The sequence below is a fragment of the Mesoplodon densirostris genome, chromosome 17, assembly GCF_025265405.1.
Source record: "Mesoplodon densirostris isolate mMesDen1 chromosome 17, mMesDen1 primary haplotype, whole genome shotgun sequence".
In the NCBI taxonomy this organism is placed as follows: domain Eukaryota; kingdom Metazoa; phylum Chordata; class Mammalia; order Artiodactyla; family Ziphiidae; genus Mesoplodon; species Mesoplodon densirostris.
The window spans coordinates 76,046,340-76,062,106 of NC_082677.1; the positions used below are offsets into that span (position 1 = coordinate 76,046,340).

Here is a 15,767-nt window from a genome sequence, read left to right on the forward strand (position 1 = left end):
GAGACCCTCGTGGCGGGGCCCTCTCTGTGCCCGTCACGGAGGAGCTGTTTCTGTGCCCACGTGGCCTCCGTTCCCTTTGCCTGGAGGCCACGGAGCTGGGAGGCTTCACGTGGGCCTCCCGGCCTCTCGCTGAAAGAACTTTGAACTTGGTTGTGATGGGTCTCGCTGTGTGCGTGCCGCTCTGCCACACCGTGTGACCCTTGTCAGGCGTGAGCTCTTGCCCGGGAACCCTGCGTCTGGTCACCTGTGTAAGGCGGAGGGAAGGTTTACGGGGAAGGGGGGTGAGGGCCGCGCTCCTGGTGGCGTGGTCACAGCGCACCCGCTCTCCTCCCCTCGGACAGCGTTTGCACGTGTCTGCTCTTGCCTCCCCGCCCGATGAGAAAGGGAAGGGACTCGAGAAGTAGGGTCCAGGAATATGTGCCCTTGAGGATGCTGGAGATTGTGGGAAATGATGAGTGTGAGTGGAGTTTGGTTACCGTAGGCGTGGCTGCGAGTGTGGCGGGCGTGGCCTGGCTGTGAGCGTGCTGTGAGCCTTTGCGTGTCCACGAGGCTGCATTTGCAGAGGCCCTGGAGCAGACACCCCCTCCGTGCTTGCCGGCAGCCCTAGGTGTTCTAAGATCTATAGAAGAGTACAGCGTAAGTTATAATTAATCCTTTATGTTTCTGTTAATGAATTCTGGTTTTTGTGACCTGTACCTTGCGGGTGTCCCTGTGCCCAGGTCGGAGCGTTCTTCGCCCTGGCAACTCCTGGAAGAGTGCTGATGTCTGTGTTGCAGGCGTGTGGGCGAGCCCTGCTGATCTCATTGCTGGGGAGGGAGGGTGGGGCGGAGGAGGGAGAGGATGGCGTGGAGGGGTGTGGCCGTGAGCACATCCGTGTGCTGAGCACGCAGATCGCCCGGTGGGCAGTGGTCACAGACGGAAGACCGCACAGAACACTGCCTAGTGGGCGCTCTGCCCGGCTCCACCTCCGTTCCCCAGGATTCAGGGAAGCCACAGGGCACGTGCTGCGTTCACTTCTTTAGGGACTGAGTTCTGCTGCATTTTCAGGAGCTTTTAAATTTTCATTTTCACGGGGAAGATTTTGAAGAGACAGCTTTAAAACTCAGGCTCTGTTCTCTCTGCTTTTCAGTCTGATCCATCCCATAGCACGAGTCACGTTCCGAGTCTTGGATTCTCATCGTAAGGTTCACCAGTGGTTTACATAATTTAAATGATGCAGAAGTTAGCCCTTTCTGACATGAAAATTCAGTATACGCTTGACAGTCGAAACCTTGCCCACCACGTTGGGCGTGGGCCTGCTCTGTCTTCCACGTTCCCCTTCGCGGGGGGTTTTGGGCGCGGTGTTGCAGGGAGGGGGTAGACCCTGAGGTGGTGAACGTAGCTCTGGGCGGTGGGAACGCTCCGCAGCCGGGGCCCTGTCTTCTGCACGCCTCTGCCCTCGAGCCCGTGGGCTGCTCTTAGACCCTTTTCTTCTCCCTTGAGGCTTCAGACGCTTTCGTGAAGGAGCTGTGTTTACTTGCCTTTCTTTTAACAGTAGCCTTAGTTCCCTGTCTCTTGCTGGTTGGCTGCAGCAGGGGGGCTGCCCCAGAATTAGCAGCACGCAGCTCCCTGTGCAGGCCTCGGCCAGCTGGCCCTTCCGAGCCAGGCCTGGCTGTTGTCCCGGTGCCACTGGATCCAGGTGACACGAGGGTTTTTACCAGAGTCTGCGCCCTGTTGACTGTAGATGACGCTCAGCAGCTGGCAAAGAACGATCAGAGTTCGAGGGGGGCAGGGGGCCCCCGCGGCGCCGGAGTGTTGACTGCTTCACACCTTCACAGTGGCCCTCCTCGCGGACCGGCGGAAGTTCCTCCCTTTGCAGTTTGTCAGCCTTTCCCCCTTTGCTTCCCTAGGATCTCAGCAAGAGTCCCAAGACCATGAAAAAGCTGCTCCCCAAGCGCAAGCCTGAGCGGAAGCCTTCGGATGAGGAGTTTGCGCTGAGGAAAAGTGAGTACCTGCGAGGACGCGGGGCTCTCGGCGGGCGGGGAGGCGCCGGGCTTTCCAGGGCCGCACGCAGAAGCCAGGGCCCAGCCGAGGGTCCCCTCTAAAGGACGTAGCTGGAGCGGGGGAGCGACAGGCCCCACGAGCCGGGGAGGTGCGGGTCCGTGGGACCCGCCTGGCCTCCCCTGGGTGGGCCTCCCCTGGGTGGGCCTCTGTGCGGGGCCCCTCGACCTGGGGTCACCCTGCCTTGGGCGGCGGCTGCGGGTTTCCGCTGTGGGACCCACCCTGTGCTCGGAGGGCCCCCATGCTCCGTGAGGACTCCTGAGATGCCGTGAGCGGCGTGGACGGCAGCTGCAGGTCCTCGGCCTCCCGCGTGGATGCGTGGCGAGAGTGACCCGGCGCGGCAGGTGGGAGGGGCTCTGCGGGGCCGCCTCTGCAGCTCCCCCCGCCCCGAGAACTGCCACGAGGCTCTGTGACTTTCCGGACCTTTGCTCCTTTTGCCCACACCCATTTGGGAGCCTTTGGGGATTCACTTCCAGAAGAAGGCTTTTAGACTGGAGCCGAGTAGCCGGCGTCACCCCAAGGAGGAGGCGGCTTGGTGCAGTGGCTGCAAGTGGGCCCCCTCCCCGTCCTTGGCTAGGGTCATGGTGACCCCTGGGGAAGTGGGCGCAGGAATGGCCTGGAGGCTGCTCCCGGGTGAGCTCCCTCCGCCCGGGCCACCTGACATTCCCTGCCGCAGCCCCGCTCGTCCTGCTGTCCTATGGTCGCTTGGTCACTTCCTCAGATGGTGAGCGCACCTGCGAGACTCCTGATGGAGCAGGAGAGGCCGAGCGCCCCCATGCAGAGGGTCCACCTGTGCACAGGGTCCAGCCGGGGCTGGACACCAGCTCCGCATGTGCAGCTCTGACCCAGGCCTGGTGGGCTTTCACCCCCAGCGCTTGCCGGGCGCCTTCTTCTGTGCGTGGGCGCTGCGCTCTGCGTGCCGCGAGCGTGCTGACCCATGTCTGAAGATGACGGTCTGCTTGCATCAGCGGGACAGGCAGCATCACTCGTGCGGTCGCCCTCCTGTTGGCAGAGGGGAGTGGCCTGGCCTGCCTGCGGGCGTTACCTCGAGCGAGACTAGTTAAACGTTGTTCTTACGGAAACCTGTTAACGACCGGTCCCAGTTAGCGGAAATTAAGTAGGCTTTTCAGCCGCCCCTCAGCTCTCTGTGCTGACGCTGACTCTTAGCAGCGAGCGTGCGGCCCGCCTTGTGTGTGTCTGTATCACACGACGGCGTGCAGGCTTTTTGATGCAGCTTATGAATAGTTCAGTCTTCCATTCTTCCCACATTTTTTTGTTAGAGTAGTTGAGCCTTTTAAAATATATTCTAAGTAATATCTTAGAAGATGCAGAAAAATCTAGAAAAGCAGAAAGCAGAGTTCAACCACACGATGGTATGAATTATGCTGGGTGTGAGGGTCTGTGCCCGGTACCAGGACCTTTAGGTGCTCTTGCTCTGCTGGCTGCATGCTCCACGCATGTGGCCTCTGAGGGCAGAGGAAGCCGGGTCTGGAGCCCAGTTTACGGGAGAGCTCTGGAGCGTCCTAGATTAACTCTGTAGTAGGAACTTGTGGGTCGGAGGAGATGCTCCCTTTACAGCCTTTGATAAGTAGGGTCAAATGGCCTTGCCAGGGGGTCATACCTGTCTTCACTCCCCCCCTCCCAGATGAGGATGGAGGGAACTTGTCCTTTCCGATATCCGCATCCACACTGAGAATTCTCGGGCATTCTGATTTTTGTCAGGCTGACATGTGAAAACATGATATTTAGTTTTAATTTTCACTTCTTTTCTTGGTGAGAAGGAACATTTTTTCTTTCTGACTGTTGTGAATTATTTGTTCCTATTTCTTGCCTTTTTTCATTTTCAGGATGGGGGATACTATCTTTCTTGTGGGTTAGTAAGACAACTTATATGTATATTTAGGATATTAGCCCTTTGCCAGATATGTTGCAGGTAAAAAAAATACTTAGGAAAAAATAAAAATCCTTCTGAACATAACTGTCTTGTGAATATCAGAACATTTATCTGGCGAGAAAAGAAAAGGAAGGATTGTTAGTTGTCACCGTTGTTGGCTGAGTTGATGATTTGTGTTCGTCCGGTTAACTGTACTTGTTACTTCTGGGTTGTGACGGGTCGTGTGTCCCTTGCAGGCACGGCTGCGCTGGAGGAGGATGCCCAGATTCTGAAGGTCATCGAGGCTTACTGCACCAGCGCCAAGACGCGGCAGACGCTCAACTCAAGTAAGTGTTGTGGGAACCCGCTGGGACTCTGGTGGTTTGTTTTGCTTTTTAAAATCACGACCTGAAGGACACAGCTGTGGGCCCTGGGCAGGCTCGTGGGCATGGTCCCCGGTGAGGGCGCTTCCGGGGCCTGGCCCGGCGTCCCTCAGTCAAGGGAAGGCATCTGAGCTGTCAGTAAAACAACTGGTTTTTGGAGAAGGTTCCGCTGGGAAACCTGGAAGTGTAGGGCGCTGCCAGAGTTGATAAAGCTCTCTCGGGTTGGAAGACAGCGGGGGACTCGCTCAGCTCAGTTATTTAAGCTGTTTAAACTACGGGTGTGGTAGTGGAATTTGGGGGGGGGGTGCTTCTTAGAATTGTTGTCAAAAATATAAGCCTAGAGCAAGAGTTCCTTTAGCCCTCCCCCCCTTTTAAAAAATGATTGCACTTAAAATTTTTTTGAAGTAGACACCAGTGAGTTTATCGTGTAGATTTCAGTACCACTGAGTTTACCTGCATCTTATGCATAATGTCTGATGTGAAAAAAATCTTAATCTGTTGTGTGAACACTGAAAAGATGGGCTCTGTTTTTTTTTTGAAACTTCCCCAGCATTTGAGAGTGGAGTGCAGGCTGGTTGCAGCAGATGTAGTCTTGTTGTGGTTTGTCCAGGAGAAAAGGGGCTGAGCTTCCCTCCCCCTCCCTCCCTTTCTTTCGAACTGGATGACGTATATTACTTCTGGCATGAAAACTGGTTTCTGTTAGATTTTGTGTTTTTGGTTTCCTTTCCACCTTGACTTTTGGCCAATTGCTCAACTCACTTCATTGGCACCACCTGCAATGTGGTGGTTCAACTCAGTGTCACGTCTGGTGTAAACCAATGATGGGGAGAAAAAGAAAAGGTGGACAGAGGAATTTTCAACTGCTTGAGCTTTTGTTAAAGATCACTACAGGTATGAGGACAGGGCCAACGGGATTAACCCCGGCTAAATCTGCAGATGATCTAGAAACTTCTTTATGGCTAGTATTTTACGTGTCCCACCTATGACGTTAGGACTTCTGGTCCGTCCTCCGTCGGTGAAGACGCCTGTTTGTAGTGACTAGTCAGCAGAGCAGGAGAGGAACGGAAGGGCCTGCAGGTGACGGAGCAGTGATTTGTCATTTACGATATTACAGTTTCCTATATTTGATAAGAGATTGTATTTTTAGGTAATAGGCTATATGTGGCCATTGTTTTTTGGGTTTTGAATTTGAGATTTTAAAAAAATTATTCACGTCCACTTCAACTATTTGAAATAAAATTTTAACCAGGCCATCTCAGGTGAACGGACCAGGTGATGTGAGTTTTGTGTGAGCTTTTGTGTGAGCTGCGTTGCCTCATCCAGGAGACAGGGCCCCGCTCTGCTGTGGCCCTGGTGTGTGCAGGTCTCATCACGTTGCCTCTGTTAGGTGTTTCCACTTTTGCTATGCAAGAAAAGCACTGGACAATACAGTGGTTTTTGTTTTTCACTGATACTATGCGCTAACCACTCTGGGGCCTCAGAGGTCTTACAGTCATAGATGACCTTAAACTGAACGTTCTCAGGAACAGGTAGGATGGGGAAATGGATCCTTTATGCTGGACAGGTAGTGTACCTAGGAATCTAGAGATGGGGTCAGGTGCATCTGACCCCAGAGCAGCTCTGTCCATGTTAAATGCATAGTAAGAACAGTTGGGACGACATATCTCACCTGAAGCTCAGTTCTGTTCCGTAAACGTTTGGATGCCAAGAAGCCTTCATCATCCAGACGTCTTTAGTACTGATTTCCTCCCCCAGGACCACGGGGATGTAGTCGAAGAAAACCACCCGAACCCACTGCTCGCTCTCCTTTTGGTCTGGGAATGGGTTTAACTTTGCCCAGAGCAGGAACAGGACGGAGCCATCAAGCGTGTGTGTCCTCTGGCCCCCCCGCGGGCCTGTTCCAGCCTGCGCGTCCCACTCGCGGCCGCCTGGCCAGCGTCACCGCTCACATCGCCAGCCACTCATGCATGGACCCACTCCTCTCCTCCCAGTTTGTGCCCACTTCCTTCTGCCGTCCTGCTTGTGACACAGGGGCGTTCCCTGTTCACGTCTCCCTTCATGGCAGTGGGAGGGTCTGCGTCCACGTTGATGGCGTTTGAGCAGACGTGTCTCCCCGCCGTGTCCATTCCCCTGGCTGAGTGGGGGTGAGCGCCCTGGGGTGGGAGCGAGGGGGAAGGGGCCTGTGTAACCCTGTCCTCCGTCTGAAGTTTTCTCAGTCACTGCAGTGTGACAAGGTAAGTTTCAACCCCCATTGTTAAGATGGCTTCTGGTGATTTAGAGTCTGGCGAAGAGATAGCGGAAGAAGTCCATCAGAAATCCTTGGAAAGTATTTTGCATTCAGTGTATCCGCATTAAATACATAAACGGTTCCTTTCACAAGTGTCCCAAATGAGACCGTTTGTTAATCGAATGTGTAGCAGAATTGGTTACTTGTCAGATGTCTTTAGAATTTTCTTGTGAACATGGGCTTAACTTGTAAAAGATTTCGTGAGGGCTTTATAGCAGTAGCTTTAAAAAGGAACAATTTGGAAACAGACTTGTGACCTAGGTTTGTTTAAATAATAGTTGGTCTGGTTTTATTCTAAGGGTTGTGCTAATTAATAACTTCGTAAATAAAACCCAGCCATAAATAAGGAGAAATGAACATTGTTGCCGTTTTTTAACAGTATTTTCTCTTTCCCTTCTCTTCCCGTCACCTTTTGCTTTTGTTTCCATGTTTTTGGTTGTGGCTCTTCCTGCCGTCCTCCTGCTCACCCACCTCTGCCTGTCCCCCCACCCCCTGTCGTCCCACTCCCACCCCGCCCCGTCTTAGCATGGCAAGGCACTGACCTGATGCATAATCACGTCTTGGCTGATGACGACCAGTCAAGTCTAGACTCCCTGGGTCGTCGCAGCAGCCTTTCTCGTTTGGAGCCTTCAGACCTCTCGGAAGACTCTGACTATGACAGTGTATGGACAGCCCATAGTTACAGGATGGGTTCTACATCTCGTAAGAGCTGTTGCTCATATATCTCTCACCAGAACTAATGCACTTCTGAGCTTTTCTTAACAATGCTTGTTGTACCGCAGCCTGCTTTTCTTAGATGTTTTCTTGCTGTTTCTTGTCTCTTTTATGTGATATTTTAACAACTTTTGGGAGCGTTTCCGATATTTCCCGTTGTACTTTGTGGCGGTTTAATTGCCATTTGGAGAATCCACGCAAGTTACGGACTGTTGAAGGAGACGGTGCCCACACAGCCGCAACCGAGGGTCCTTTCTCAGCGGGCAGTGGTGGCTTTATGTCTCCAGACGGTTTGGTTTTTTATTCTCAGTGTAGCACCTGTCTCGTTTCTTTTTAGATACAGCCGTACGAACACTTTTGTATTTTATACTGAAACCACACAGGTTTGTGATCTAAGTGCCAGCGACACGGAGGAGACTCTGGCCTTCCGTACAGGGATGTAATTTTGTGTGTGTACTGGACACGGCAACCCAGTAGCTGTGGAGAGATAAGAAGAAGACCCGTGCCTCGAGAGCGCCGAGTCCAGATCAGACGGCCGAGTGCCAGGCTGCCCCGGGGCCCCGGGCGCCGCGAGGAGCCTCTGTCGGCGTGGCGGCGCGTGGGGGCCCGGCCGGGCGGGAGCGCGAGCGGCGAGTCCGCACACCATAGGCGGCCGGCTCCGCAGCCCCGCTTCTCCGCGGGCCGGGCCCCCACGCGCCGCCACGCCAGACTTCCCTTAGTTGGAGGAGTTTCTCCTGAGAGGCACGTGGCGAGCCTGTGCCGCCGCAGCGAAGGGTTAAAGCCCAGTCCCCGAGCGCGTGGGTCAGGCTGTGTCGGGCCGGTCGGTGTGCCGACCCAAGCAGGCGGTGCTCCCGGCATCCACGTCTGAGCTCACTGCCCGTGACGGGCTCATGGCTTCTTTTCAGCAACAGCTGCCGTGAGACTCCCGTGACGGCACCCGGTGGAACGTCACCCTCACTCTTGATCCTAACAGGGTTATGAGTCGCCCGAAAACATGCTGAGTTGTCACGTAACTCACTTGCAAGAACGTCTCAGATTTGGAGGGGCCCCCCGCGTCCCTGGGATTCGTTGTAAGGAGACCTCACTGCCCTCCCTCAGGCTGATTTCTGCTTCAGAAAGAACCGAATGCGCCCCGTTGCGTTCGGTGGCCGCACTCGGTCCACACCCGGTCCACACTGGAGAGGAGAGCGGGTCCCTCCCGCGCACGCCTGGCTTGGTGTTCAAGTGGGACCGGAGGTGGTATGTTAAGGACTCCTTGAAACCAGCTTCAGCAAACGAGATGCCGTAATAAGTGGGAGGAACATTCTCTCCCCTTCAGGGCGGCCGGGACCCTCCGCTCCCGCCACGCCTCCCCTGCCAAAACCGTGCGCTCCGTGTTCCGACCTTGTCTGCACAGTGCGGCTCTGCTGTGCTCCGCCCTGTGTCGGGGGGCTGGTCCCACTGCCCACAGCCCGAGGTGCCCTCCATCCCTCCCAGCAGGAGGGCCCCCCAATTGTTTAGGGAGCCGGCACCCTCAGAATTGCGTGCAGGGAGGTGGTTAGGAAAACCAGGACATCCAGACGTCTGTCTGTTCGCAGGTAGCTACTGAACTACTTACGCCATCTGGAGGTTTCATGTTTTTGTATCAATTAGTATGAATAAGAAAGTTGAGGAGCAGTGTTTACTATTAGTCGGAGCCCAGTACTCACCCGTGGTAGAGACGGGTTTATGTACCTTCAGCCAGATAGCAAATGGGATTGTGGGAGAAATAGGATAACTCCAAGGTTCACATACTTAATGTCATGCAATGAATTTAGAAGCGTTTTGTTTTACTTTATATCACATCAAGTAATACATTGCAGCTTTTCTGATACTCACAGTAGAGGGTCTTTTGTTTGCTTGGAGACTGTGATAACGAGTGTTGGCCTACACGCCTCGACCATGCCTTAGTGAGTTTGGGTTGTCGTGTCATGTGCTGTGTGCACCACCGCTGCTGCACTTGGGTTTCTCTGTAACACCAGGTGTCATCTGGGTTGTCCTGATGAGACATTTTCGTTGATGTTCTGTACACCAGAGTTCTGACATTTTCTCCTCAGTCCTTTTTGTGCCAGTTAAAGCCATTTTGATGATGACTTTTTGTTGATGCTAAGACCACTGCAGAATAACAGCCTGGCTGTTTGTTTGTTTGGACTTGTTCTGATGTCTGGCACCATTAGCTCTTGTGACCTGGTTGGAAGTATTAGTGCCACTGGCTTGAGAACAGTTCTCACGTGGCAGTAGTGATGTGGCATCCCAAGGCCAGTGCTTCTACTTTTGTGGAACTTTAGTCACGCTGAAACAGTACCTTACATTTATGCAATTCTGTAATACCTATGTGTACAGTTGTATTATAACAAAAGGGTGAAGAATCTGAACTAGAGGTAGGTTTAAGCCATTACAAGGCGCTTTTGCAAATGGCCTAAACGGTGTTCCCATTGAATTGACACTTGCCACAAGTATATAAGCTATATTAATTATGTGTTTTGCATAAAATTGCGAAAACACAGTGATTTGTGTATAGTGGTATAAGACCTTGAAAAAAATCTATATATTGTGCTTCTTATTTGTGAACGGGAAAGCCATTTTCATTGGGTGACTGCCGTTTGAGACTCAGTGGGATGTATACCTGAATGTTGCATTGTACTGTACAGTATGCCTATTGTTTGTGGTTGCATATGGCAATGAAGTGTTTGTTTTATATATATAAAAAAGACATCTGTTATGTACAGTTGAAATAAATTTTGCATTTGCTAGCCTGTGGCTTTTAATATTTGTTATGTGGGGCGGAGGGAGTAGCAGAGTTTGCAGTTTGACGCTTGCTGTTTGAATGTAACCTCTTCCCCAGGAAGGCCGGGCGGTAGAACACCTTTTATCTGCCTTGATGGCAAAGCTTGCACTTTCTTAGGTTAAGTGTGTTCTGGACGATGCAAGGTGACTCTTTGTATATTTTTATTTCATCCGTTCCCCTCGGATGTTTTTTAAAACAAGTTTTCAATTACTGGGACGTTTGTCTTCAGAAAAAGAGTTCTCTCTTTTTTGATGGGGGTGGGGACGTATGCATAAACGGAAAAAAGCCCCGACTTGAATGTTTCTTACCGACACTGAGGTCAGTTTTTAATTTTTGTTTGGTAAAGTGCATGTCCAGCTGACTAGGAAAAGCAGAATGAAAGGAAAACAAGTACCTGTGGCAGGTATGGGGCCAGGACAAGGTGCAAACGATAAACAAATGTACATCCCTCTCTAAAGAGGGTCCTCGTGTTTTTGTTTTTGTTTTTTAAGAAAAATGAATTAGAAGCTTATCATAGCCATAAATAACAAAGTGGCCTTTCAGAGAGATTTTACTAAGTAGATTTTTTGGAAAATGTAACATTTTGTTTCATTCTGAAAGTTACTTCAGTTTCTGTTGAGTATAATTAGATGCAGATTTTAGAAAGATTACGAGTTTAAGAAGTCAGTGAATTTTGCTACAAATGTGCTGGGCCGCTGGCTAGATAAGCAGATGTTCTCTTCTGACAGACCTACCCTGTTTTTAGACTCTCAGTGCAGGCCAATCCCCTCGCAGGGGCAGACGCACCACGTGCGCCCTGGGTTGAGAGCCGCAGGCCATCTGATGAGGCACCAGGTGGCAGTCTGACCACCATGACGGCACCTTGGGTTGAGGCCCTCTCCTTGCTGCCTGGGCAGGTCCTCTGTCCAGGAGGTGGGAGTACTGCATGCATCTGTGTTTCTCAACCTAAGGTCCACAGTTCTCTGGCGACCTGTGACTGTTTTAGGGGACAGGGTTCTGAGCGTGTCTCCAGCTTCTGGATCACACATCTGAGTGAGTTCATGGCCCCCAGCACCTGCTCCGTCTCCAGCTGAGGGCACAGAGCGGCCCCTTCTGGTGGCAGTGTGGAACTGCCGCATCCTTGTCAGCGGGCGTTGGCAGCTGGGTTGGCGCTAATGATGATTATTTCATTGTATTCATCCCCATCCTGAACAACAACAAAGCCACCCAGCACTCGTGTGTGTGTGTGTGTGTGTGTGTGTGTGTGTGTGTGTATTCACTGACACAGCGGGATTATAGGCCAGTCCAGCACTCCTCTAACTGTTAACCAGAAAACTGCAAAATGTTAATATTGATGATAGCGGGGGAAAAAGTTCAGCCCTCAGACAAGTTTAGGAAATGCTGAATTCAAGTTAAATGGGTATTTTTACTGAAAATCTTAAGCATGCTAAATGTGCACTGTGAATCTCCAGGAAGTGGCTACAGCATTCAGAATTTTCCAAAATTACGTGTTGCAGAATCCCAGTTATCTCTTGGAAGCACAAAACTTTGTGTTTAGTACAGAGTTTGGGAAACACAGATCTTGAGTGTGCTGGAACATCCGTGAACACACTCATCTGTGTCTCGGCCCCTTTTAGAGGATTTTAAATAAAGTGAGAGAGCAGTCTCTGGTAGTTCTGCTGTTAAACGTTTTTTCCAGCCTAACCAATTCAGAGAAAATGTGCTGTGGTACCTTTAAAAATACTAAAATGATCTTTGAGAGAGCTTGTTAAATCTATCTACTCTCTAGAACTTTGTTCTTATAGAAATAGGCAACTTATTTATAAACCTGGCTGGAGAATATTCTTTTGTTGTTTTACTGAAAGACTATCAGTTTTTTTCAGTTGTTTTACAAAAATGTTATGTTGAAACTAGGAGGCCCATGGATTTCTATTTAGGCTGATAAATAATCTTCCTTTACAAGCCTCCTGGCTCACCATCAAATCCATAAATGACATTTTTCACCGTGGCACGTTTCAGGAACCCAGCAGTTAGTACATCCTGTCTATAGCGTAACATTCTCATACTTACAGTTGTCGCCTCCTTGTGTGCTTTAAGTGTATTGGCAAAAATGAGAACAACGTCTCTTGCTTTTGCAGCTCTTGAACCAGTTCCCACACGTTTATTAGTTCCCCTGATTCAGTCACATCGCATAGTGGAGTGTAAGGGCTTTTATATTTATGAATTCATCTGGTAAAAGATTTCTATAAGATGCAACCTTTAAATTAATCCCCAGAACAGCTCTGCAGAGGTGGTTGGTTTTGTTGTTCTCTCTTACGGGTGGTGGAATCGAGGCTCCGTGGATCGGTGACAGGCCCGAGTTTATCGAGACCCACAGACCCGTGAGAGTGAGTCCCTGCAGCCCCGGCCCCTGCACGACAGCCCGCTGCGTTCCGACCCGCGCTTCACAGGGCGGACAACCCTCGTGATTCTATTTTATGTGTTATTTGGAGAATGTACTGCTGCAAACACGTAATGTAAATAGGTTGCCTAGGAAGCGAGAAGATGCAAAAGTAATTGAAATACATGGAATTTAGTCTTCCCTAAAGCACTGTTACCTAAGAAAACATTTCCAACCTGTTGACTCATTAGCTCGTTCACGTGAAGAAATGTCGTATTAGAAACTGAACGTGACAGATACACCACAGGTAGCTCTTGATCTGGCTGTAACACAGCAACGTCTGGGCGCAAAGCAGGTAACAGCGGGAACCCTCAGGCACTAAGTGGTCTGATGTCACCTGCCTCCTTCTCTTTACAGGGGAAACTAAGTGGGCCCCTTCACTGTCCGTCCGTGTGCTACATACCTCTGAATCTTTAGGAATCCTTGTCTGTTTTTAAGGAAAATAACCTGAGTTCACTTTTCCTGATAAAAACACGGGTAGCATTTGCGTTTGTGTTGGAGGCACAGGAATTTCTCGACCTTCAGAATTCTTAACCTGGCAGCGTCCCTGTGCTTCCTCCGTCGTGTGTTTCATGTGCGCGTTTCCTTCTTAAGCAGCACTTTCCCACATGGCCCAGACGTCCCAGAAGCACTTCCCGTTTACTGAGAAAGGCCCGGGAGATGCTGTGCCCGCAGCCCCGCACGGAGGCCCCGGAGCAGCCGACGGCTGTCAGTGTGATGAAGCCTTTCAGAGTGTGTCCCTTTGTGGGCCCATGTCGTGAGGGACGTCGCCTTCTGTCTGAGAAGTCACCCCCTGGCCGCGCAGGTCACTGTGCTGGGTGGGGTGTGAGCCGGGCACCACCCTTCCCCCGACAGCCAGAGCTGCAGCTACAGGGCCCGCACCTCGGTGTGAACACGAAGGCACTAGCGGAGGGTCGTCATTGAAATAGTAATCGACAAACTTAAGTACAGATACGCTCCGATACGCCAGCTCGTTACGGCTTGTGACAGAGTTCTAAGTACTGCCTATGATTATAATGGAAGTTCTGCTCAGGACGCATAAAGCCCTTCCTTTACTGGTGTAAGGTACCTATTTATCTGTCTGGAAGTTCGTACTGTGTAACATGGAATTGTCCTTGCCCACCCAGAGCTGAAGCTTCCTCTGCCTGAGACAGCAAAGGAGGAGGAGGTCGGCGTCCAAGCAGCCTTTCCAGCCTGTGGGGCGGGGATGGAGGCGGGCCCTGCAGACGCAGGGGGCATGTGGGCAGGCTCCCGGGGCCAGTAAACGGCGGTCCTCCTCTCCATGTCATGAGCTGCTCTGGGGGTGACGGACGTGCTCTCTGGATGCCAGGAGCATCGAAGGAGTCTCTTGTCATCAGGCTTTGACAGTAACCATCAGCCCTGTTCTGTTCAGAGGAGTGTAAGCTTGCAGTAAAACGCTGGTGACACCATTAAGTCCTGTCCTGAAAACGTGTGTTATACGCAAGGTCCCCATGACGTGAGGGTGCACAAATGCCATCTTACAATGTGACAGACCTTTGGGAAGGAAAACTAAGGGTAAAGCAGAAGAAAAACAAGATCAAGCAAGCTGAACCTCCATCTCCGTGATTAATGAGCATGTATCCAACGTCACGTGTATTTTAATGGAGAGAAGCTGCGTTTATCACACCAGTCGCAGTGGGTCTGTGGTGGGTTCTGTCCTTCCTCGAATGTGCATCTGATGTAATTTTACAAAAATATAAATGATACATGTTAGTGCTGTATAATATAACCTTTTAAAAAGTTTATTTTCTTCCTTGCACCCTTAAATAAGATTGGATTCTCGTTTTTCACCTTTTAAAACGTTTGGGTTTCCCAGTTAATTTCTGAAGTACTTATTTTGCAGTAAATGTTTATCAGGCCACTGTCCTGGGTAAGCTTTTGTGCTGGATCTTGGTTAAATGACATAAACATTCCTCTGATATTGCAAACAGTTTACTTCCTTCCTTTTGGGAAAATGTTTATATGCCAGGGAATGTAAAGTTTTCATAAGAGGACCAAGTAATAAACTGCACTTTTCTTAACCATGTGCTGTAACATTGTTAGCCGTTGCTGTGGAGTTGCATGTCATAAGGACCAGTTCATTGACTTGATAAACAGCTGGTATATGTCTACTGCATGACCCGATGGGTCTTTGTAAAATTCCTGGAATAAAATGGCACAAAATTTGGTTGATACGAATATCCCTAAAAAGTTCGAATATTTCCTCCAAAATATCCAGGGCAATATGGTCAGAACCTTCTGTTGAAAGTTTCAGGGTTTGAAAGATCCATAGTCCAGATTAAGAAACTGAAGCTTAATACATTGCAAGAAAAGCTAACGTTTCCTTTCCTCTGTCATGCTTTAGGCATGAAGAAGACTGGGTTCAGTGCACAGAGGCAGAGGGAGCTTTTAAAAGTTGCCCTTTGCTGTTTTACCTAGAAAATACGTTTTTTAACATACTGGAATTAACACCTGGAATTTAATATTAATAATTACGTAGTGTTGTATAGTCAAGTTCTTTTTTTAGTTCTGCCATGGTATTTACCTGAGGGTGTTTTGTTTTGTTTTGTTTTAAATGATGATAGGTTCACGCAAAGAATCTGCGCCCCAAGTTTTGCTTCCAGAAGAAGAGAAAATTATAGTTGAAGAAACTAAAAGTAACGGTCAGACAGTGATAGAAGAAAAGTAAGCTGTATTCCAGTGCTTTAAAGCGGGCGGGGGAAAGGGGTTGTCGGGGGAGGAGAAGCACCGGCCTCAGGATGGTTCCAGGAGGGCCAGGGTGTGAACTTTCTGGCTGGGGTCCGCGCCCCTGTGCGCAGAAGTGGGCCTCCCCGGACCGAGGGCCTGGGCGCGCAGGGCAGGTGGGCAGCGTGTGCGTCTGGGGAGGCTCCAGGCGTCCCCTCTGACCCGGTCCTTGTTCAGGGCGCCTTCTCTTCTGTCTAGGAGTCTCGTCGACACCGTGTATGCACTAAAGGATGAAGTCCAGGAGTTACGACAGGTGGGTCGCCGTCCATCATTAATCTTCCTTTTAACGGGGAAAGAGAGGAAAACATGGCGTTACAAGTGAATCCAGCTGTCCGTAAGCGCAGTCATACGGAAGAGAGAACCTGACTCTCAGTGTTCAGATTTCAGAAGCAGGAACAACAGCTGGTCTTCTCTAAATGTGATAGACCAGGAGGTGAATCTTTAAAGTGGCTTTCTTTTCACTGCACTGTTTTTGACATCATAAACCACCCCAGATTCTG

The 15,767-nt window shown here is 50.5% G+C and overlaps 1 protein-coding gene across 3 annotated transcripts in view; it reads left to right on the top strand.

Moving 5' to 3' along the window:
- Positions 1 to 15,767, top strand: part of ARHGEF7 (Rho guanine nucleotide exchange factor 7) — a 125,380-nt gene that overhangs the window by 106,407 nt on the left and 3,206 nt on the right. For 2 of the 3 annotated variants that reach the window (XM_060079573.1, XM_060079575.1), the window contains 4 exons: positions 1,890 to 1,983; positions 4,171 to 4,260; positions 15,108 to 15,207; positions 15,466 to 15,520. In XM_060079573.1, coding sequence (XP_059935556.1) covers positions 1,890 to 1,983; positions 4,171 to 4,260; positions 15,108 to 15,207; positions 15,466 to 15,520 — 339 coding nt within the window. Of the gene's footprint in view, positions 1 to 1,889; positions 1,984 to 4,170; positions 4,261 to 7,634; positions 7,803 to 15,107; positions 15,208 to 15,465; positions 15,521 to 15,767 lie in introns of those variants that run through there. The other variant, XM_060079574.1, reaches the window with a different exon arrangement.